The sequence below is a fragment of the Mytilus galloprovincialis genome, chromosome 1 (assembly GCF_965363235.1).
Source record: "Mytilus galloprovincialis chromosome 1, xbMytGall1.hap1.1, whole genome shotgun sequence".
Classification (NCBI taxonomy): Eukaryota; Metazoa; Mollusca; class Bivalvia; order Mytilida; family Mytilidae; genus Mytilus; species Mytilus galloprovincialis.
In genome coordinates this window covers 20,089,592-20,115,205 of record NC_134838.1, presented here as the reverse complement: position 1 = coordinate 20,115,205, position 25,614 = coordinate 20,089,592, and the positions used below count along the sequence as shown (strand labels likewise).

The 25,614-nt window shown below is 32.2% G+C and overlaps 1 protein-coding gene across 1 annotated transcript in view; it reads right to left on the bottom strand.

Moving 5' to 3' along the window:
* The window catches only part of LOC143068462 (VWFA and cache domain-containing protein 1-like), a 61,104-nt gene that overhangs the window by 13,849 nt on the left and 21,641 nt on the right, over window positions 1-25,614 (bottom strand). Inside the window, exons 9-17 of the mRNA XM_076242557.1 lie at window positions 23,333-23,406; window positions 21,057-21,207; window positions 19,207-19,486; window positions 15,550-15,661; window positions 13,688-13,859; window positions 13,182-13,315; window positions 4,598-4,764; window positions 3,907-4,017; window positions 2,142-2,249 (exon numbers count right to left, since the gene is read on the bottom strand). Coding sequence (XP_076098672.1) covers window positions 2,142-2,249; window positions 3,907-4,017; window positions 4,598-4,764; window positions 13,182-13,315; window positions 13,688-13,859; window positions 15,550-15,661; window positions 19,207-19,486; window positions 21,057-21,207; window positions 23,333-23,406 — 1,309 coding nt within the window. The remainder of the gene's footprint in view (window positions 1-2,141; window positions 2,250-3,906; window positions 4,018-4,597; window positions 4,765-13,181; window positions 13,316-13,687; window positions 13,860-15,549; window positions 15,662-19,206; window positions 19,487-21,056; window positions 21,208-23,332; window positions 23,407-25,614) is intronic.

Below are 25,614 nucleotides of genomic sequence, written 5' to 3'. Positions count from 1 at the left end.
CAAAAATTTGCGAAAGCAAATTTACAGATCTAACATTGTTGGGTTGATGTTAAGACGAGTCGTATATGTATATATATAACGAAGTAACACTTTTTGCCCGATGACAACAGTCGCATCATATTTATTGGTTGCTTTCTTTATGCCCGCGTCACACTGTCCCGATTTTAACGCCGATGGCAACACGATTATGGAAATTTTCAAAATCGGGACTGATCGTATCCAGATCGGGCTATTCGTAGTGTCATCTTTAACCATCGTAGAACCATTGGCCACTTTTTCTAGCCTTCGGGGACAACTTCGGGAAGGGTTCTAAATTTTTTAACATGTTAAAAAATCCCCGAAGGTGCGTCCGATGTTTATGGTTCGTATTGAGTTCGTATCACCATCCTCACCACCGTGATGTCACCGGGAATGCATCTTTGAACATCGTATTGCATTCGTGTTTCCATCGTTTCCATCGGGCAGTTTTGACATTACGATGTCTACACGAATGAATCACGAAGCTAACCGAAGGTCTTACGATGGCAACACGACTTCGTGAAGACCTCGTTATCCCGTCATGATTCCATCGAATAAAAGTACGAAGGTGACAAGATGGAACTACGACGGCAATAAATCCAGCTAAATGTAAGTTGATTTTCGCGCTTAAATTCATTTAAAGTGCCATGCGCGATATGCACTGGTCAGTCTAATACGACAGTTAAGAAAGACGTTCACAAAACATGGACCTCATATCATATGATTCTATGAGAACAAGAAAGGCGACAGCGTTGTTTCTATTAATTCAAATGGAACAAGAAGAGCAGCTATTACAGGCTCAGGATTTACTTTTACAAATAAAATATTATGTTTTGTCAATTTTTCATATCAAATAACATAATAAAAATCATAAACGCGCCTCGTATACCAACACTGCAGGTACACGTATATAGGGTAACCAACTTTTTCTTCATTATTCTGATTTTTTATATATCGTCTGAGTTGTTGTCCCACGACTGTTTACTCCATAAACATTTTGTTTTCTATATGTCATATTTTGCCGCATTTGTTGCTTTCCCCACATCCTTCCTTTAGTCTATATTATTATGATATTCTCCTGGAAAGAGCTCTTTTTGAATAAAAGGGATCAACGAACCCATTACCTTACCTTTAAGATAGATCAGTAAACATGGGCATAATTATGGGTGATTATTCAGACTAGTGCACACATTTTACAGTTCAAACAAGGCAATGCCGAGGTGGCATCCCCTCGTATGTAACATATTGGGGACAAATATGGACACTATATTTGTATATGACACATGCAGAAAATGGTAAATTGAATACGCATATTTGATACATAAACTATTTTTTTAGAAATCAACCAAATTATTCAGTAACTGGAAATACCCACGGTCTTGCGTCTTATGATTAAACCAAAAATTAAATGTACAATATAATATATATTCAATACTGATCAAACAATTTAAAACGCGTGATGCTTTCGGCATATAATTTAAATGCATCGTAAGCTGTACACGACGTCTTTTAGACATCGTATGGCCATCGCGCCATCATCGTAATCCATCGTGTAGCCTTCGTGATCCATCTTGTAGGCTTCGGCTGAGATATGAAGCTCAAATACCGTCTTCGGTTAACCTTCGTATGTCCATCTTTTGCTATTGTATATACTTTCGGCACCCTCGTATATACTTCGTTATTCATCGTACTTACTTCGGTCACTTTTGGGTATTTTAACGAGATCGGGACCAACTTCGTACGAACTTACAATTTTCGCATTCGGGTGTCCATCGTATATAAAAATCGGGACAGTGTGACGCGGGCATTACAAATATCTTTGATGAGTACATTCTTTTTATTTCACGAGTAGTTTTGATATACCTATTTTAAAAATGGTAAATTTTAAGATATATATTGAAATGAATTTTATAATAATGTTTCATTTGTTCATAACAGTTTATCACGAATCTATAATAGAGTTTATAACAATGTCATTTTTCAAGGAATTTAGAATTAAAATAAAAAAGAAGCAGCAATTTACACACATTCCTTTCTTTATACGATCCAATATTGTATGCATGATATCTGTTTCATTGGATCACATTGAACACTGAACAAATGTATTTGTAAATTAATATTACCTGTTCCCATCATCACAGGAGGGATAAATATTATTGATAAACCAGTTAAAATACTGTAACGGGAAATCAGCAGCGACAGTAGCAGTTACTGCGCCAAGTCCACCAGTTCTAAAACATATAGAAGTATTAATATTTCTAAACAAATGTTATTTTAAAGAAAACTAATACGTTACGTAACGATCATATTGTTTTTTTAATTAAAAAAACCCCAAAACGTTGTTAATTGTTATGTATAAAATTAATGAAATATTGCGCCATATGCAAAAACAAAATGAAACTTGCTTCTTTGTTCCTGCCATTTCCTGATACGTTTTATATAAAATCATGTATTAAAAGTGAAAACAAGTAACCACAAGAAAAGCATTGCATCAGCTACACAAAGAAGATTTATAAACTCGAGCATAGTCTGTTGACTAGTCAGCAATCATTTCAGGTAAAAGAAACAGTTATATGATTTTTGGATAATAATTAATTGGTTATCAAAGGTACCAGGATTATAATCCAATACGCGAGACGCGTGTTTAGTCTACATAAGACTCATCAGTGACGCTCTGATCAAAATAGTCATAAAGCCAAACAAGTACAAAGTTGAAGAGCATTGAGGATCCAATATTCCAAAACGTTGTGCCAAATACGGCTAAGGCAATCTATTCCTGGGATAACAAAATCATTAGTTTTTCGAAAATTTCAAAGTTTTGTAACAGGAATTTTATAAAATGACCATATTATTGATATTCATGTCAACACCGAAGTGCTGACTACTGGGCTGGTGATACCCTCGTGGACGAAACGTGCACTAGCAATAAAATATATAAAGGAATAATGAAACAAAACTGTGATGGTTTAAAAATACTTCAGTCTATATTTGACTACAAAAAAATAGTGCACTAGAAATTCAATTTCGTTTGCATTTACAAAAAAAAACCAACTGAAGTAATAAAGTGTTTATGCACTTTAAAACATAGCCCCTCCCCCTTAAAAATCATTGAATTAAAACCCAATAATTGTATCTCCCTTTTCCGTTGTATTGAAAACGGACGTTATGACATAAAAAGAAAAAAAGAAAAAAAGAAAACTCCGAGGAAAACCCTAAAACGGAAAGTCCGCAATCAAAAGGCGAAATCAAAAGCTGAAACACATCAAACGAATGAACAATACCTGTCACATTCCCGACCTGGCACAGACATTTATCCACATAGAAAACGTTTGATTTAACCGGTTTTATTGCTAGCTTCACCTCTTAATTGCATGACATTCGCATAAACTTCTATTATATTAATAACAGATATAATAGGTAAAAAAGAGGTACAGCAGTCAGTAAATTTTTATGAAAGACCTACCTAATAGGTTGTTTTCCAAGATTAAAACAACCTATTAGGTAGGTCTTTCATAAAAATTTACGGTCAACTCGACTTTTAGGAATCGATGAACCATGTCGTATAAATTCTTGTTAATTTCATGTCTTCATATTAATATTGTTTATGATGTTATTATTATGTATTTCATATTTGTTCGGATATGTATTATTTGTATGTAATAAAGAAGACGTTCTAAGTTGCAAAACTTGTGTCCAATCCTATTGTCAATGTTTTTTTGGACAATAAAATATGTTTAAACTAGCAGTCATTATTGTATTATAATTTAAATCACTATTTAAATGCACAATTATGGAACAAAGAACCACAAAAAAAACCCACATAAAAGAGCTTTCATACTTAGTTAACTAAAGTAAGCTTAATAATATCTGAATGATAATACTATTTACCCTGCTTTATGTAATGTATGAATAAATGTCAGAACTATACCGGATCCCCAGCCATCAACATATGGTGTTGTGAGATACATAGTGTTTGGATGTCCCAAAGCCTGACGCCACCTAAAATAGATTTTTTTAAACTTTATTTCATCAGTGAATAAACAAAGTAATAAAAGATTAAAAGGCAACAGTAGTACACCACTGTTTAAAAGTCATAAATCGATTGAGAGAAAAAAAATCCAGGTTATAAACTAAAACCGAGGAAAACGCATCAACCATAAAAGGAAAACACGGAACAACAGCAACACTGAAGTGCAAACGAAACACAAAAAAAAACCCTAACATACATAGAAATGAACGAACTATATTATTATTTATTTATTATTCAGGTATTTTATAACTTAAGGATATGAATTCATTAACATCAGCTGTGTAACCATTGATCAAAATAAATGGTTTGTTCGATGTTTATTCCTTGCTTTAGTGCTAGAGAATGACATGCTGTGAATATCATTATGCTCATTTTGGTATACTAGTATGTCAAATATATATGGTAAAAGTCTGTTTTTTTTTAAATGATTATCAACGTTGCTATTGTAACAATGTCAATCAACCGTCTTTTTGTAGTGATGACCTGAGATAAAATAATGTTTTCCGCTGATTTCAATTCATAAGCGATAATTTAGTATTTTTTTTTTACCAAGGTCTCTTTTCATGGTCAAAGTTTTTATGCAACACAATTCCCGGATATGTTCTCATGATTCCTGATTTTGTACCAATGTACCGCCATGATACATAAGTGGCTGGATGTTCCTTCCAGTATTTTTCAGCTTTATAAGTAGCCCAAACTGATGATCGAACAGTTGACTGTAAACAAATAACGAGTACTATTAATACATACTAAAAGTGATTATTTCGATCTAAGTAAACTTAGTTTTAACTAAAACGAGAATTTGTAACTGAATCACTCGAAACATACTTATAAGTGCATTACTAATAAGTCATGTTCAGAAGTATTTTGTTTAGACTGCGATAAACTCATAAATATTTATGCAAGTCTCTTGCATTCACTTTTTAACAATACATAACAACAATACACTCAATTGTCTGAAAAGCTTCTGACTGCAAGAAAACTGTATAAACAGAACTGAATATACAGCAAGAATAAATATTTAAGAATTAACTTTAATTCGTAACCAGGCTTAATGTCTTTTGATTCAGACTTTCATATTGTTAAAGTCACAGAACACATGTCCAATGTCCCCCGCGTTGCACTAATTTTATATTTCCAAGGAACTGTAAATCTTCAACAATTAGAGAACTTGTCCGATATATATTGCTAATATTAACCTTCACATTATGTTTCATAAAAACAGTGGCAAGAATTGTACCTCTCAGAGCGCTTACGAGGGAACTTTACGTAAATTTAATATTTCTAAGGAGCATAACCCTTTAAAAAACGTCGATCGCCCACCACTTTTGAATTTGTCCGAGATACGAACCTATAATATAAATTGTATAACAGTCAGATAAAATTTGTACCAATCAGAGCGATTACGATGCCACTTTTTATAAATTGAATATTTTCAAAGGGCATAACTAGTGATCAAAGATACCAGGCTTATAACTTATTTAAAATAAAGGTAATTGTCCATTAGTATAGAACTTGTCCGAGATTGTGCTTTTATCCATGCCCCCCCCGAAACGCGTTACGCAGGCGACAAAATGACCATATAAGGCAGATGGGTGGTCTTGATATAATATTATAGAACTTTTTTTTAAAATTTGTTAATATGTAGTTTATATCATGCTTTTTCAAAAATATAATAAAAAGTATTGGTCACCGTTTTAGAATTCGATCAACAATCAATGAATGACATATTAAATTTCGATCATACGTTATAGATTCGTAAAAAAATGTTAAAACAAATACAAAAACAAAATGCATTGAAAACTTACTTTAGTTTATATGCATGCAATGGTTCAATATTTCCCTTAACATAATAAGTAGGATAAACTCATACAGCTCTTTGTAAGAACCAGGCAGAGTGCGATACATGAAGGTTTCAGATTTTTTCTATAATTGGCCTAGAAGAAGCAATAAATGCATACTGCTCAAAAAATAATTATGAGTGGAAAATTATGAGTGGTTGCCATGGTAACGGACACTCTATTTTTTGGTTGTTAAGCGTGGTAAAAGTTTTCAAAAATCAGCTAAATCACTACAATTCAGAGCCTGATTATGAATAGAATCATGCATTTTTCATTAATTTTCATATGTTACATTGATAGAACTTGGTTTTAGCTTAATTTTAGTGAAGATTGTATGTCAACCAAATTTGTAAATTTTTTGAAAAATTTTGTGAAAAAATGCATATTTTCAACTTTTCTGAAATTGGGATTTTTTGCTGAATTATCAAATTTTCTCTGGTGTTTTTCAGAAAAGTGCAAATGTGTACAGAATAGTTAGCACTGTAGTTATGAAGTTTGGATATTTCTTTACCAAATTAAATAGTGAAATGCGTGGGATTTTTTCAAGTTTTATCACCATAGCAACCGATTTTTTCCTTGGAAACGGAGTTTTTATTTGCAGAATATTGCATTTTAAGAGCTTAAATGTCCTGAATTTTTCATAACCGATAAAAAAATACATAAATGCTAACACAAACTTTAAATTACAATCGTCAAGTGTTGTTGACTTCAATTGTTACCACGGAAACACATATTATCCATCGCAACATCCACTCTGAAATTGCATAAATAGAAATTTATGTAAAACCCTACATAAATAGAGGGTGTTTATTTTCAAATTGGAATATGAATGCATGCTTTGCTTCACTTACAGTCTTTTCTGTTCTTTTCATAAGGTTCAACAAATGTAATAGATAATGTAATATTGGGGTTGGAAGGTTAGAAAAAGGGGGGGGTAGGTTTATTTTTTAAAGATATCATACATGTAGATTCTTGAAAAGATTATGTTTGGTCGGAGAGCCTGATTATAAATAGAATCATTTTTTTTTCAGAAATTAAATATATAAGATCGATACATTGGTTTTAGTTTTAGAGCTTAGTTAAGGTACATTGTAGTCCGCTTGTCATGTTTTGGGATTTTTGTCAGATTTTCGGAAACCTCAGGTTTTATTCCTTTGAATGCCTTAAAAAAAATGGTATTGACCCCCATTTATCTTTTTTTAAATCTTTTACATGTATAATGATAAGCCATCTGTAAAAGTCTTATAAAATTTAAATTATTCTTTGATAGTTTTTGAGAATGTAAACTTGTCAATGATAAAGCTATGAAAAGTCAAGAGAGAATATTTTCCCGCCAAAATTACAATGGTTATATTTTGAAAACCAGCACATTGATCTGTATATTTTTTTACTCTTTTGATTCCTTTATTAATCCCCTATCGATATTCACTTATATTTAAATTGAAAATTCCAAAATAATGTCATATAATTGTGAAACTCCAAGTCAAATGGACAAATTTATCTTTCTGCTTTAAAATTAATTTTTATTAAGGAAGCATTTTTTTTTTAAATCTCAGAATATGATCAAGATTCTTTGATAGAAAGTCATTGAATTTTCATTTTAATATAATGAAGTATTTTTAAGATGCCTGGGTAGCAATTTGAATAGAGAGAACATAATTTTATTAATAAAACATCTTCATTCTATATATTTATTGCCAACCTACACAGTTCTCAAACGAGAGCTTACTTTGGAAGAATATTTATATTCGGTTATAGCTATATTAGCAGGGTTGATTTTTGTTCTTCTATATAACCTCAATTTACTCAATTTTCTTTGTAATATATATACTAGCAGTAACAAGGATATCGTTTCTGGGGGCCTTTATAGTTTGTTGTTCAGTGTGAGCCAATGCTCCGTGTTGAAGACCGTACTTTGGCCTATGATCATTTACTTTTAGGAATAGAGACTTAGATAGAGAGTTTTCTTATTGGCATTCATACCACATTTTCTTATATTATTCTCCTCATTATTGAAGTCAATGATATCATCTAATATTCAAGGATTTTACTATGCAATGACTACAATGGTGATACATTTTAATATATACAGCCTCCTCTATTAATAACTACTGTTTCCTTTGAATCTTAAATAAGAAATAATATAAAACAAATGTTTGCGTTATAACGCAAAGGTTTGCGTTGACCATAACGCAAACATTGGAAGAAAAATTCAAAAAAATGTGTGGCGCTAATACGCTTCCGTAGATTTTAAGAAAGGTAGTGCATATGTTAATTAAGAATCGGTGCACCCATTACATTAAGAATTGAAAAATGCCAGATACTCGTAATGTACAGCTGATAGAGTTGAGAATGAGCGTCATTTTTCAATCGAATGCTCACTTCATAATAATTTGAGGGAGGGACTCTTTCAGCACATTTCTAGCACATTTCGATGTTAACAGAAGAAAACTTTACTATTATGAGGAATACTGACGATTGTATTGTTTAACAATAGTTCTTTTGAATTATGTAGTACATGTCCTGATACTGACTGTTATTTGATATATATAGTTGTTTTTTCTATTTTGTTTTGACTCCGTTGGTGACTGAGGCTTATGGTGCTATAAAGATGACAAATAATATTAATATAATATATTATTGTTGTAAAGTCCTTATGTTGATCCAATCATTATACCGCCGCTTAAAAAAAAGTGGGGTATACTGTTTTACCTCTGTCTGTCCGTCGACGTCCTTCCAACCGTCCATCCGTCAGTCTGTCCGTCAGTTCGTCCCTCCGTCCCATGAATATTTTCGTTGCATTTGTTTCATGAACTACATTACAAGAATTTCTGAAAGGTTTATTGAAGTCGGGTATATCGTGTGATAAGTTTTCAGATTCATTACTCAACCACTTCCTGTTTACCGAACACTTTTCACATGACAGCCAAGTTAAAAAAAAATCGTCATATTTTTCTGAGGAACTCACTACAATGATTTCTAAAATTTGGTTTCAGGGTTTATATTAGTCAGCTATACTGTGTGATGCTTTTTCAGATTCACAACTCAACAACGAAATATTTGGGCGGGTTATCATCAGTAGTTCGCACCATCACTGGTTGTTTATATGCTCTTTATAGACCCTTTAATTTGGAAAAATGAAATATTATGTTCTGTTTTGTTCTATATACAGATTTCGAATTGAGTATTACCAATGTCATTTCAACTGATCGGGCAGAGCTTACGTTTTAATTTGCATAAGGACAGTCTATTAGAAGATGTGTGTGATAAGGATGATAGCCGTTATAATTATTACTGATTTCTAATCACCTATCAGTGTCATCAAAGGAATTTAAAAAAACAATGACTGGACACTTCATTGATGAGTTATTCTAAAACACCTATCTATAGATGGAATGGTTTATTGTGAGCGAATCGGTTAAACTCCGCCCAGTCAAGTGAAATAAATTGAGTAATACATGTATAGAAAGTATTCGAACTACCTAAGCCTTATGTTAGATATACGGAGTTATTTCTTTAAAAACATGCTATTATATCTAAACGTTATAATACAGACAGACAATTTGTTTTTATCCTGTTACCCTTATGCTTGACTTGATAAGTGTTGGACTTATGGGTTGTTGGGGTATTGGGCTGTCGGAACAATGAATTGTCGGACTATTGGGTTGTTGGACTAATGGGTTGTCGGACCAATGGGCTGTCGGACTAATGGGCTGTCGGAATAATGACGTGTAACCGTCTCATTAACAATTATACCACATCTTCTTTTTTTAAATTAACAGAAAAGATGAAAAAAATCTACATGAAAGTCGAAAAATAAAATATTGTATGTATGACAAAAAGAGGGCTCCAGAAAGGTTCTCCTAAGATCAAATGGTCACTTTTAGAAATTTCTTTAGTTAACCTACTTGATCTCTGTGTGTATATTCCTGTTTCATAAGATTTGATTGAGGCAAACTAAAATTATCGAATGGAAACCATCTTTGTGACGACTAATGTACTGACGAACATGGGTTAAACCTACTACAACCCCCCTCCCCACATTGGAAATTTATTCTTTTATTTCACACAGGACACTAAAGAAAAAATAAGATTGGTATGTATTGCGCTGTTTCTAGTGTTGCAGTTAATTGAATGTGTGGAATTTGTCTTCAAATAATTACTGTTATTAATCTTGTATTTATGCAGACATTCTCAGCTTTGTGGTTCCATTCCAAATCTCGGAATTAATGCAGTCTTTTATAAAGGTTACAGAGACAGAAACAGAAAATAAGGGCGTAATTCATGTAAAGGTTTAAAAAAACGTTGAGAATAGCAAAACAATTTTTTTAAAGATTTATCCTAAAAAAATGATACCTCTATTTACAGGTTTAATATCTTAACGGAGAGGAGGGGGATTTCAGAAGGATAAGAAGTGTGCTTCAGCTGAATCCCCCTCCCCAACGCACACACACACACACAAACACACAAAACAAGATATTATGTTATCGGAATCTTGAACTTGTGCGATATATGGAGAATGACGCATATAGTAAGGAATGATTTATTATTGATACAGTAATACTGCTTGATAATTTTAATTTGATAGTTTTGCCGGTAATAGCATACTTATTTTACCGGGATTAGCACAATTCCAACTTAGCAGATGTATTCTATTTGTCTATCTCGGAGATCCTGAATTCCAATTGTGGGATAGTAGTACAACAAACCTGTTAATAGCTACATGTATATATTAAGAGGATTCCATTATACTGGACTTCCGATATTAGCGACCACCCATTGACTATTATTATTTTTTAAATCACCACCCACCCGTTTCCACCAGAAGTGGCCGTTATGGTTATGCACCGTGAATTTTGGACCCTTTGGACCTTAATGTAGACCAATTTGAAACGGGACCAAAAATTAAGAATCTACATTCATAGTTAGATTCGGCATATCAAACAACCCCAATTATTCAATTTTGATGAAATCAAACAAAGTTAAATTTTGACCTTTTGGGTCCGTAATTACTAAACTGTTGGGATCAAAACACCCAAAATCAATCACAACCTTTCTGTTGTGTTCATAAACCTTGTGTGTGAATTTCATAGATTTATATTTACTTATACTAAAGTTATTGTGTGAAAACCAAGAAAAATGCCTAAATGGGGCATTTTTTGACCCCTCATTCCTAAACTGTTTGGACCAAAACTCTCAAAATCAATCCCAACCTTCCTTTTGTGGTAATTAACCTTGTGTTTAAATTTCATAGATTTCTATTAACTTAAACTAAAGTTAAAGTGCAAAAACCAATGTGTCTTCGGACGACGAAACGCAATTATCTTTTCAAGTATCCAATTGTATGCAACATTTTAAAAAATCAACATACCCCCTCCCCCTTTTTCCAAGCCCCCCCCCAACCCCAATGTTTCATTACATATTACATTTATTGAACAATCTGAAGAAAAAAACCCAGACACGACTGTGAGTGAAGCAAAGAATGAAGTCACATTCCAATTTGAAAATAAACACCCCCTATTTATATATTTTTTTACATAAATTTCTATTTATGCAGTTTTTTCGTGGCTGTTGATATGGATAATATGTCTTTCCGGGGTAACAACTTAAGTCAACAACACTTGACGATAGTAATTTAAAGTTTGCGTTAGCTTTTATGTATTTTCTTATCGGTTATAAAATAATTCCGGACATTTAAGCTCTTATTAAACTGCAATATTCTGCAAATGAAAACTCCGTTTCCAAGGAAAAAATCGGTTGCTATGGTGATAAAACTTGAAAAAATCCCACGCATTTCACTATTTAATTTGGTAAAGAAGTATCCAAACTTCATAACTACAGTGCTAACTATTCTGTACACATTTGCACTTTTCTGAAAAACACCAGAGAAAATTTGATAATTCAGCAAAAATCCCAATTTCAGAAAAGTTGAAAATATGCATTTTTTCACAAAATTTTTCAAAAAATTTACAAATTTGGTTGACATGCAATCTTCACTAAAATGAAGCTTTAAACCAAGTTCTATCAATGTTACATATGAAAATTAATGAAAAATGCATGATTCTATTCATAATCAGGCTCTGAAATGTGGTGATTTAGCTGATTTTTGAAAGATTTTACCACGCTTAACAACCAAAAAATTGTGTGTCCGTTACCATGGCAACCACTCATATTTTCCCACTCAAAATTATTTTTTGAGCAGTATTCATTTTTTGCTTCTACTAGGCCAATTATAGATAAAATCTGAAACCACCCATGTATCACATGTATATGGCACTCTGCCTGGTTCTTATAAAGAGCTGTACTTAAGTAAAATAAATGATAATAAAAAAGATAGAAATACATTGTTGTATATATCTATCAGAAGGTCCAGTTATTTGGTTTTCATGAAATAAATTTCCTTTTCTATAACAGAATCAGACTGTCTTTCATATGCCATAGTTGTTCAAACACTTAAGTTGAAACTATATGTCCAAATAAAAATAGGTAGATGTGATATGATTGCAAATTAGAATATCTTCTAAATGAGACGACAGTAAGAAACTAAACATCACCATATGACCATTACAACGCAATGAGCAATACCCATACCACATAGGCAGATGTAAAATATTACCACGACATAACAAAATGAGAAACAATTACAACGAGAAAACCCACGGTGTGATTTATGACAAAAATACAACATAATATAAAAGTCAGAAATCAACGATACAGAATTAGGACAAGACGTTTTCATACATTTGTATCTGTATATCAATAGATTTTCATTTTTTTTGTATATTGAATCAAATTCAAAGACCAATATAAATAGGATTCAATTTGAAATGGCTTTAATCACCAGATTTTAATGAAACCCGAAAACTAACATACAGACAGAAAAGACAGAAAGTAGTGATACATACAAAAAGATGTCGTATGTTTGCCATTGAGACAACTCCTCGCAAGAGAACAAACTACACACAAATTAACAACTATAAATAACCGTAAGGACTTTAAAAATGAGGAAAGCCTATACTGCATAGTCAGCTATACAAGGCTACGAAATGACAGATCTAAAACTATTCAAACAAAAAAGTAACAGCCGAACTTATGTTTAAAACATGAACGAAAAAAAGTGTACCTCTTAATAACAAATATGTTGTCAATAAGAAATTCCCGCATACTGATCACTTGTTCCTCTGTGTTCTATGGTTTATTTTCACTGTTAACAATATATGCTATCTGGTATCCCAAAGTAATAATATTTTTATTGATATCGTTGTATACAAATCCACACTATCATAAAATACCTTAAACCCTGGATTACTTGACGTCGACGTGATATAATTTTTATATTTCGTGACATCTTCAGCTGTTTCATCCCTGTCTAGAAATTGAAATGGATTCTCAAAAGCTGTCGGTGTGAACTTGACAGAACTGTGAGCTGAAAAGTAAAATTAGGAATATTAAGTTCTACTTAACAACCAGTGATATAATCAAAATGCTGAAAAGATATCTAATCTTAATTGTCAATCACATATGTGTATAAACTCATCAAATTATGTATTTACGCAAGCCGCGAGTAAATTGCAATACTTATGGCTATATAAATCAGCATGGGAACAACACTCAACAACTGAAGAACTGAAAAACACATATTACCCCTCATTAAAATCGGTGCAAGCTTGGGATGTTTATTTTTGATAGACACTTTTATATTAGTAACATAAAATTAAAATGATATCTGAGCCAATGCAATTTTTTTCATTTAAAAAAGCAACTATCTGCTTTGAAAAAAACCTAACAGGACACTTACCTAAAGTAGCTCTTCTTCTGTAGAATTTGCAATTTTTAAAGTTATCCCTCGTAAGATTTCTATCATGGAACATAAAGACATTGCTTTTATCTGTGTTGAATTTTGATTCATCGATTTCGAAGTACGATTCTTCCACAAGAACAATACATAAAGAAAAGTTACTCTGAGGTATCTACAAAAGAATTACTTCAAACACATTGTGGGTATATGAAAAAGTATTAATACATAAATATGTCTGATGCATTCGTAGTGTTTATGACATGTGTTTCTTGAAAGATTATCAGGATTCCTGAGTTGAAATTGGTAGGCTTTTTGATTCGTTTCTGCGTCCCTCTAACTTTTGGTTAGAATGATTGAAAATTATGGAGTAAGCTCCCCTTAATTGTTAATTTCTAGTGCGTTTTAGCCACAGTATATAATGAAATAGCATAGCAGGAAAAGTAAACGAATATATTGCGAACCATAATACATTCTAGACTTAAATTAATGTAAACTTGAACGGATTTTTGTTTGTCATGATTTAACCACTGCCGGATTGTTTTGCAGATTGCCACTTAAAATTGAAAGAAGAATCAAGACTTGGTATAACATAGTTGTTCATACATTAAATAGTTAGTCCAGAACAAGAAACAACACATTTTTATCATTTTAACACAAATAAACTATTTGATATTCCTGAATGTGTATTTAATAAGTGCAATTTAATTACATAATTTTGATTATGCTTTAAGATTTTGTACTGATAGTTAGTTTTCAAATATGAATAAAAGGATTGTTGGATATACGTGCATTAGACAGCACGCTAATGCCATAAAAATGAGAAAAAAATCGTTTTGTGGCAGGCCAGTGAAACTTATCAACAATATACGGGAGATACAATATCAGATCATGCTCTCAATCATAACACGGTTAGTTTTAACAATAATCAAATTTTGCATTGCTTTGACAGTATATATTATTATAAAAAAAAAATTGTCAACAACTTATTCTTAACAAACAATACCTTATCACCGATGCCCGAAGAAAAAAAATGTTTGAATCTAAGAAATCTTAAACAAATCAAGCTGTATAAGCTTGTTCACAAAACAAAACAAAAAAACCCAGACCCAGGGGGAGGGTTGAGATCTCACAAACATGTTTAACCCCGCCGCATTTTTGCGCCTGTCCCAAGTCAGGAGCCTCTGGCCTTTGTTAGTCTTGTATTATTTTAATTTTAGTTTCTTGTGTACAATTTCGAAATTAGTATGGCGTTCATTATCACTGGACTAGTATATATTTGTTTAGGGGCCAGTTGAAGGACGCCTCTGGGTGCGGGAATTTCTCGCTACATTGAAGACCTGTTGGTGACCCTCTGCTGTTATTTTTTATTTGGTCGGGTTGTTGTCTCTTTGACACATTCCCCATTTCCATTCTCAATTTTATGTAGAAAAATTTCTGAAAAAGATTTTAGAGCAATACACGAGCAAGAGTCTTAGTTTCAAGACAAATACAATCTCTCAATGTTGTCACTTTTTATCTATTTAACAATCATAAGAGACAAAACACAGTTTATACTACAGCTACAAATCCTCAACAAAATGTTCATAAGAATTATCTTTGAATCATGTACAAATCTAAGATCATTAGTTCTTTCTGTAATACAATAGCAAAATCACTCGTAAAGTGATTGATATTTATTGGGTTTTCATATGAAGCTAATACTCATACAATGAAAATGTCTTCTGATTAATGTGAAAGACATACAAACTAATCCGTGGTCGGTTCTATTTCGTCATGTGAAGAAATGCATAATTACAGCTCAAGCTAGTAGTATACTTTTTAAATATTTAAAAGTATTTTACAAATTTGTTATCTAAACTTACTGGACCCCAGAACAAATGTGCTTTAAGATTAACATCCTTACTGCCATCATTAACAAGTTTTCCACGTGGCTTTATGAAGAACTTATTGAAAACCTTAGATCCTTCTCCGCCGCTGAAATATGAACGTAGACATATTAAAAATGCATTTACTTATATTGAAATAAGTCATAAGTTCATCACTTTCCGTTTTAATAAAATTAAAAGTATGTCACTAAGCAAATATGAATAGGGAAACATTTGGGTTTACCCAAGAGAAATCTTAACGGCGTCAAAACACACAATGTCGTCAATAAAAAAGGTGGTTTTCTTTATTCACAAATGTGACAAATAATTCGGATATTTCACATTCAGATACCTACCAGACAAACAATATGGGCATCTTTATACGCGAGAATGTTTTATTCATTGCAAGGATATTTTTGGTTTCGTAACTCAGAAGATGAAGAACTTTTTTCTATACGCAAAATTTTCTTTTTGAGGTATATCCCGTACCCATTTGTTTACTTGCTAGACATGTTTAATGTCAGATTACATATTCATCTGACAAGAACCTAGAAAAAATTCTTCTGAAGGGTAAACAATAATAATTGTATATCAGCTAAAATTGTATTAATTCAAGTGTGGACACAGATAATTGTGAAGAGCAATTTTTGTATCAGTGCTAGAAGGATCAAGTAACTGTACAAATGGTCATTCGGAATATCAAACTGTATTTGTTAAATGAAGACGAAAGCTAAGTGTTTACAATACAAGAACAAATTACTAGTAAATGATAAGTCTCATTGATGATGTACAATCTAGGACAAGATGATATGATTTTAAATTGGGCACGTTTTGACGAATAACTTTATTGGGCAAATTCGGGGTATGTGAAATACATGTAGAACACGTATGGGCGATTTAAGGGGGCGCGCGGGTATAAATCATTTTTTTTTTAAGATAGAATTTCGCTATATTTTTCTATAAATGAACTTTATCATATACTAAATAGAAAAATGAAATAAAAAAATGGGGTCACCGTTCATTTAAGCTCACAATCTGTCCCGAAAGAAGCATACATTTTTGTAAACGTTCCTTTTTTCTGTTCAACTAATAGGAGAAATAGAGGGAATATCGAAATACAAAAAGAACTAAATAACAGAAATCGGTTAAATTTTACAATTATCTAGTTTATGTACAGCTTATTTGAAAACAGTAAAAAAAATATAGGTCACCGATGAGTTAAAAAAGATACATAAATTTCAATGCCAAAACATGGCGTGCACCAAAGGGAGATAATTTTGAGCTTTTTCAATGATATAAACATTTTAAAAGTCATCTAGAGCCAAACAGAATCGATATTTTTGGTTGATTTTTGTTTCATATCATAAGGTAATAACTAATATTGTAATAAACAAAATTTGTAACGAAAAAACTAATGTTTAATTTTTTGGCAGAAAATTTTGTACCCGCGAGCCGCCTTAAGATTTTTTTTAAAAATAATTATAAGGAGATGTGGTATGAGTGCCAATGAGTCAATTCTCCTTCCAAGTCACAATTTGTAAAAGAAAAACCATTATATGTCAAAGAACTGTCTTCAACACGGAGCCGTGGCTTACACCGAGCAGCAAGCTATTAAAGGTTAAAACAAATGACTAGCATAAAACCATTCTAACGGGAAAACCAAGGGTCATATTTATATAACAAACGAGAAACAACTATGAACTACATTAACACACGACAACTACTGAACATCAGTTTCCAGACATAGAACAGGTGCAAACAAATGCAGCGGGTTTAAACGTTTTAATAGGTACCAACCTTCAGATTTACCTGAAACAATAGTGTAACATCACTACATAGAATGACACACTATAAAATATCAATTGCAATGGCTTAACTCAATCAAAGACATATTAACACAAGTCAACATAAACTGACCGAAGAAAATTGATCCATGACACAATGCAAATACAAGAATCAATAAAATAAGGGGTGGATAAATAAAGGCAACAATATCTACCGCTGTGAGATGTTAAGTCATTTCAAAAAGTCAACCATAAACATGAACAAAATGCCGCCAAGTGGAATAATGGATACCTAAACTGCATAGGTGTTCTTACAAATAACGGTATATTGCTGGGTCTTCCAAGTGCTCCACGAAACCTCTTTCTAAATTATTAACATATATTTTATCAGCAATCAAAGAAGGGCTTCAAAGTTACTGTGCAACTGCCTATTCTAGAGGTGGCGTGAATCAGATGTGGATATTTAAAAATTCTAAAGATCTTTTAGAGTACATACAATCTAACTCTCTTTAATCTGGTAATAGTATTAAAACATTTGACTTTTCTACACTTCACACAAGTATTCCACATTCCAAATTGAAAGAGTTGGTATTGCATTGTTTCATAAAAAAAAGAATGGTCAACGAAGATACAAGTATCTTGTCTTAGGAGGGGATAAATCCTACTTTGTAAATGATCACTCTGATTCAAACAAAAATTTCTCTGACACTGACATTATGTAGATGCTTGATTTCTTGATTGACAACATATTTGTTACATTTGGAGGACGTATTTTTCAACAGACTATCGGCATTCCAATGGGAACGAATTGTGCCTTCTTTTTGCCGACTTGTTTATTTATTATTCTGAGGCTGACTTCATACAGGAACTTCTTAGGAAGAAAGATAAGAAGTTAGCAATATCCTTTAACACTACTTTCCTCTATATAGATGATGTTCTTTCACTAAATACCTTAGCATTTGGTGACTATGTTGAACGCATCTATCCCATTGAACTAGAGATAAAGGATACAACATATACAGTTAAGTCGGCCTCATATCTTGACTTTATCTATAAATTGACAATGAGGGTCGATTGAAAACAAAACTTTACTACAAAAGAGATAGTTTCAGCTTTCCAATTGTGAACTTTCCATTTCTAAGTAGCAACATTCCAGCAGCACCAAATACGGTGTATATATCTCCCAATTGATATGATATTCCCGTGCTTGCATTTCCTATCATGATTTTCTTGAGGGTTGTTGCTCACAAGGAAGCTATTAAATCAGGAGTTCCAAATGGTGAAGTTGAAATCATCACTTCGTAAATTTTACGGACGCCATCACGAGTTGGTTGACCGTTATGGAATAACCGTTTCATAAATAATATCAGATATGTTCCTTACGTCGTAACTACAAATCCCTTCCCTTTCATGAATGTGACCTACCGAATTAGACTATTTACCGGATTTGTTATCTCATAAGCAACACGACGGATGCAACATATGGAGCATGATCTGCTTACCCTTCCGGAGCACCTGATATCACTCCTATTTTTTGGTTGTTTATTCTTTAGTTTTCTATGTTGTGTCATGTGTACTATTGTTTGTCTGTTTGTCCTTTTCATTTTAAGCCATGGCGTTGTCAGTTTATTTTCGATTTATGAGTTTGACTGTCCCTCTGGTATATTTCGTCCCTCTTTGACACAGGTTGAAGAATAAATAAACACGTTTGAGGGAAAAGACACGTTTGGGAGGATGAACACCATTGGAAGTGCTACATATTAATTGCGTCATCGACTTCGAAAGAGTATATTTTAGCTATGAATATGTTATAACTATTATTGAGATCAAAACACCAATCGTTGACATAATAAATACTATAAGTGTATACCTTTTCATGGATTCAATAACGGAACGTGCTTCTTGTGCACGTTCAAGAACACTAATATCAACTAATACCGGATCTTCAGAAGATTTAACAAAAGCCGCATTGGGTAACAATGGGTGCATCAAGACTCTGCCAGTTCCATCTATCATAAATCCATAGGAGTATTCTTCTTCGGAGAAATATTCTATCTCAGTCAACAGTTCACTGATTTTTACATCAGTACACATTACTCCATGAAACCCCGCAGCAACTTTGACAGTACGACAGAGAGATGTAATCAATCCTTAAACGAGTATAAATCGAAATTGAAAAAAGGATGATATTATTTTATAATTTTTCATTATGCAACATGGAACCTTTCGGCTCAAATATCATTAATAAAAAAATATCTGAAATGTTCCCGCACAAGCACTGGCGCATGAGACTTTAAATAGATATTTATGAATGAAACATCTCAATTAGTATAAGATGATGACTGGTTACTAAATTTATAGGCTTTATATTTTTTTCTTAAATTCAGTTTAAATGAATTGTATAGTCATGATCTAAACGATCATCTTGAGTGTTTTTTGGATCTTTAAAAATATTTTACGCGCGTCTGGCGTATAAAATTATAATCCTGGTACTTTTGATAACTAATTACCATTTAAATACTATATACATTCGACGATATGCAAGGCAAACGTCCAGAACAGAAACCAAGCAATGATGAAAATCAAAATAAATATTGCGACAGGTTTTCTTTAAAATATAGGACTGCAATTGTCACTTTAACAAAGTGTTTCTATGTTTATAATGTGGAAGTTTACTTGATATGGTTTTTGTTATACCTACGCAAAGAAAATAAATAGATGAATAAAGTACAATATAAGTCCAAGCGCGGATTTAAAAAAGTAAAAAAAAACAAACCCCAAAAATAATGTGATGGCACATTTTTACAGGTAATTTTTATGACATTTTAGTAAAATAAATCGACTGTTGTGTGCATGATGTTGTATATACATTAACAGAAAACTCGTGTTCTACAACTTAGTGATAGGATTTTCTGACTATTCAAAATTATATTATTTTAATCTTTGTAGTCTCAAAATCATTTCTCCGACTACTGGATGGATAAATATATGACCAAATACTTGTTTGTCCGATTAAAAGACAGGTTTGATCATTCATCAAATTGAAGGCATTTGGACAATAATAGAAACTATATACTATGTAAAAGATTATGATACAATATGGATGAAAAGTTGAACCACGAGTCATTGCTCACGAATGATACCCCCGCTTAAAGTATTCAGTAAAAAAAATTATGATGAGTGATAGATGAACAAATTAACACACTCGGAATTCCTTTAAGCATTGATTTTCCGACCTCACAATAACCATAGACCTTCTTCCTTTATTCTTGTATACAACCCCTTTGTATATTATTGAATGACTCATTGCTATTTTTAATTAATTAAATGTTTACTGTAAATTTTGATATTTCGAACGAAAATCTTTCCACATGATTTTGTTTTTAGTTAATCCTTACACTTACTGTAACCCTACTTCTGTTTTTTTCTTGATTTTTCAGATTTTGCAGATTTTCGAGAAATCGCAATATAAAGTAATAAGAAATCACATTTTGTAGCTTTTTGTAATTTACATATTTTTGTATTTTTTGAATACTGTAAAATGCCTATCTCATAATAATAGTTGTATCACTGGAAGTTTAAATGCCATATATATTTTGTTTTAGATATTCCTAATACAAACAACATTTCTTAAAAATGAGAAACATGGCTGGATTACGTATACATTACCCTAAAGAGTATATAAAAAATCACATATTTTACATTATCATTAGTACATACCAATTTCTGAAAAGGGATCAACATATGGTGATGTAAAGGTTGACTGATCAGTCTGACCACTAGAAGTCAAATGTTCATAAAAGGTTGCCAATTTGACAGAAAGTAACTTCTGTTTGGATTCAACAAAATCAAAGTCTTCGAAATGTCCAATCTAAAACAAATGGATAATTTAATGCAAATGTTTGATAAAATTAAATACTATTACATACGTTATATTTACTTTAATCTTCATGTAATTTGATTTCCTTTGCAATTAATGTTGTGTCATTGGACTTTTTATGATGACATATTTTTAGTTATATTTGTAAGACAGTTTATAACCTGGTGGTGGACGTTTCGTCCCCGAGGGTATCACCAGCCCAGTAGTCATCACTTCGGTGTTGACATGAATATCAATGATATTGTCATTCTTATAAATTTCCTGTGATAAAACTTTGATATTTTCGAAAAACTAAGGATTTTCTCATCCCAGGAATAGATTACCTTAGGCGTATTCGGCACAACTTTTTGGAATTTTGAGTCCTCAATGCTCTTCAACTTCGTACTTATTTGGCTTTATAACCATTTTGATCTGAGCGTCACTGATGGGTCTTATGTAGACGAAACGCGCGTCTGGCGTACTAAATTAAAATCTTGGTACCTTTGAAAGCTATTTACACCACTGGGTCGATGCCACTGCTGGTGGACGTTTAGTCCCCGAGGGTATCACCAGCCCAGTAGTCAGCACTTCGGTGTTGACATGAATATCAATTATATGGTCATTCTTATAAATTTCCTGTGATAAAACGTTGAATTTTTCGAAAAAATACGGATTTTTCTTATCCCAGGAATAGATTACCTTAGACGTATTTGGCACAACTTTTTGGAATTTTGAGTCTTCAATGCTCTTCAACTTCGAACTTGTTTGGCTTAATATCTATTTTGATCTGAGCGTCACTGATGAGTCTTATGTAGACGAAACACGCATACGGCGTACTAAATTGAAGTTCTGGTACCTTTGATAGCTATTTACAGATTGCATTAATTTCAAACGATTACATTGAACAATTTTCAACCCTTTGAAATTTTATTTCATTTTTGCTCGTTATTTATATATTGCATTCATGTTTTTAGGAGAGCAAAAACATATTAAAAAGGAGGAAAAGGGATGGTAGATATTTGCCGTACTCTGGAATATATACATTGTACTATACGTATAAAACGGCACTTTTACAAGTTTGTCCATATACAAGATTTGTATTTACTACACTTTGTATTGAAAACTGAGACTATTGAGGAAATATTTGTTTACATTTTATCATATAAAGAATAGTTTGATCTAACATCCAATTCTAAACTAGATTAGTTCAAGTTCTTGAAAGTAAATTTATAGTATTGCTGGAAATCATAATGATATCCCCAACCAACACAAAAATCAATATCAACTAATATTGCACAACCCCGAAATCCGTAATGACGATATTCTTAAAACAAGAAAATACTGATAACAAATAATGTAAAAAAATCACGATTTATTGGAGAGAAATTAAAATGGAAGTCATTATCTAGATAAGTCAATGAGAGATGACGAGTATCGTTGATACATTAAATTTAAGTCGATTTTTTTTTAAAAGGTTGGCCCTTTCATTCAATATGTAATTCCATCAATATAAAAATATATCAAGCATGGAAAGATACCCATGAAAAGATCCCTTATTATCAAAGACACAATGTGGACCTATAATGTCACATTATTTTGTAGCAGTTATCAGATCCTTTCGTTCTTGTAAAAAGTTTTTATAACATTTTATAATATAATACTTAACTTGTTAACATAATTTTAAATCTATTAAAGTGTTGTTTTCTTAATTTTTTTGGGTCTCAATATGTACAGTTTTAAAATATCTATTAGAACTTAAAAGACCGGATCCTCGTCTGTGTTTCGTGCAGTATATTGTTGTAGATACAGCTATGCGATAACGAGCACATCCATAACGGTATATAAATGAAGGCGTTTTCGTGCAATAGTTGTTTATCGGTCTTTCAATTCGAGAACCGATTTTGAATAACTAACAAAAATAGAAGCTAAGAGAATCTTAAGAAGTTTGTATGGAGCGAGATGACTAGCGTCAAAAGATAAAATGAATCTGGACTCTTATTCAAATGTCACGGTAGGAATTAGACACAATCGGTTAATTTACACATCAGACACCTATTCAGGTGCTGGTTGTGTTTTTGCCTATTAATGTTTATTCCGTATTCTCTCCTTGATAACATCAAATTTTATAAGTACATACTTGCTTTGGTCCATAGGACGAATTATGTAAGGTCTGATTTGACATATTTCGTAACTGAATTTTGGCTTGTTCATCTGAAAGAAAGATGCTTAATTGTTATAATCTGGCTTGAAATTTTGTCTATGCAGCACTATAAGTAAATGTATTTGCAAAACTTTACATAATTAATTGCCTGAAAAAGCCATACATCGACCATTACAAAAGACCATAATTTAGTCAAAGGTGATACTATGTAAACTGAAACCTATCCCGTTTGGCTTATTAAGCATTGATTTATATTATTTTATATTGATCATACTTGTCAGGTTATATCTCGACCTACATCTAGGAATTGACAATGAAAACTAAACTTTACGACAGGAGAGATGATTTCAGCTTCATAATTGTGAAGTTTCCATTTTCTATGTAAGGACATTCCAGCAGCACCTTCATATTGAGTATATATATCTCTGTTTATACAAACTGAGCGTCACTGAGGAGTCTTATGTAGACGAAACGCGCGTCTGGCGTACTTAATTATAATCCTGGTACCTGTGATAACTATTCAACGATATTCCAAAACCTCATGTTTCCCTTTTTAGCGGACTGTCCCTTACAAGAAAGCTATTGATCCAAGAGTTCCAAATAGTCAAGATGAAACTTCCCTTCAAAAATTCTAAAATCTACAAAACCATCAAGTTGTTGGACAGTTATTAGATATCTGTTAAACAGATAAGGACTCATATTTTCTAACTATTGCATCATTAATTCTGTCCATTTTTACCTCAATTTCGACACACTCAAATTACACTTAATAACCACTTAAGCATCACGACGGGTGCTATGGCAGAGCAGGATCTGCTTACCATTCTGGAGCACCTGCGATCATTCCTTGTTTTTGATGGGATTCTTGTTGCTCAGCTGTATTTTCTATTTTGTGTTTTGTGTACTGTTGTTTGTCTTTTTGTCGTTTTTCGAAATACACATAGCATTAAGATTGTTTTTTTTTTTGTTTTTTTTTTTATATATAAAAACAACTTTAAAAGAAAACACGACATATCCCCGGTACGCAAAAACTATATGAAAATTTAAAAGTCGCAAGCAAAAATATTTCGATAGAAACAAAACAAAACAGATATATAATCATATTATGCAAAAAAGGTTAAATTTGCAATTCAACAGTCAGTTTGAGTTTGTTCAAAAGAAGTAATGCAAACTAAGATTTTTGAATCTATTTGTTTATTTATCTATGTTTATCTATGTGTATGTAGTACACACATTCTGATTATTGATAAGTGCATTTGTGGTTATGTTATACAATAGTTGTCAGTAAGGTAACATTAAACAATAAGTAATTGTGTTTATGATTGTGTCGTAGATATTGTATTAAATTTGTGTATGCCTCTCCTCTTTTAAAAAAAAAAATGTGTTTTTTTTTATTGTAAACCATTAAGGAATGTTTAAAATTTGATGCAAAAGAAGATTAAAAATGTTTAAATCTCGTATTAAAAATTCGAATAAAAACCTTGGAAATAGCAACAACTCTGAGGTGAACGAGACCAAATACGTTTAAAGGTAACTGTCTCCTGTCATACATGCATCACCAGCCATGGGAATTTAGACTCGGGCAAAACATCATAATAGGTAATAGAACTGAATCCATATTAACATATGAGATGAATATTCCGATACCTAATCATCATAGATCACAGAGACATATCATTCGTACGTTGGGACACAGAAAAAATGTATTGTTCTTATTAGCTCACGATAAAGATCGGAACATTTATACAATGATGATTTCTAGAGTTACTGGTATCGATACTCGGTACTAACGAAGGATACACTAATACTCGAGTTATTTTTTACATCCCTAGTTATTATTGAAAAATAGGACGTTTTCAAGGGTGAAGCTAAAATAGTGTTTGTAATATATCCTTACAAGAAGTCGTCAATATGTGTTATCATATAGAAAAATACCCATATATGATACTGACCTATATGTTAGGTAGTAAATTCTAAAAAGATAATGTTTGCTCTTTTTTTATTATGATGTTTTTTTTTGTTTTGTTTGATGTGTCTTAACCTAATCGTAATCTATCAGTTCAGTCTATGTTCAGACTGTTCAGTAGCTGTTGTTTATCTGTAAGCATCAACGCGATACCGAATTATATGAAAAGCTACTGAACAGTTCTTAATTAATTGCAAACGAATAGTATGAAGAGCATTGAAGTTACAGCAGTGGATAAGACTGCAAAGGAGTATGTCCTGTAAAAAGACGAAAGATTTTGGACACTTTTTAA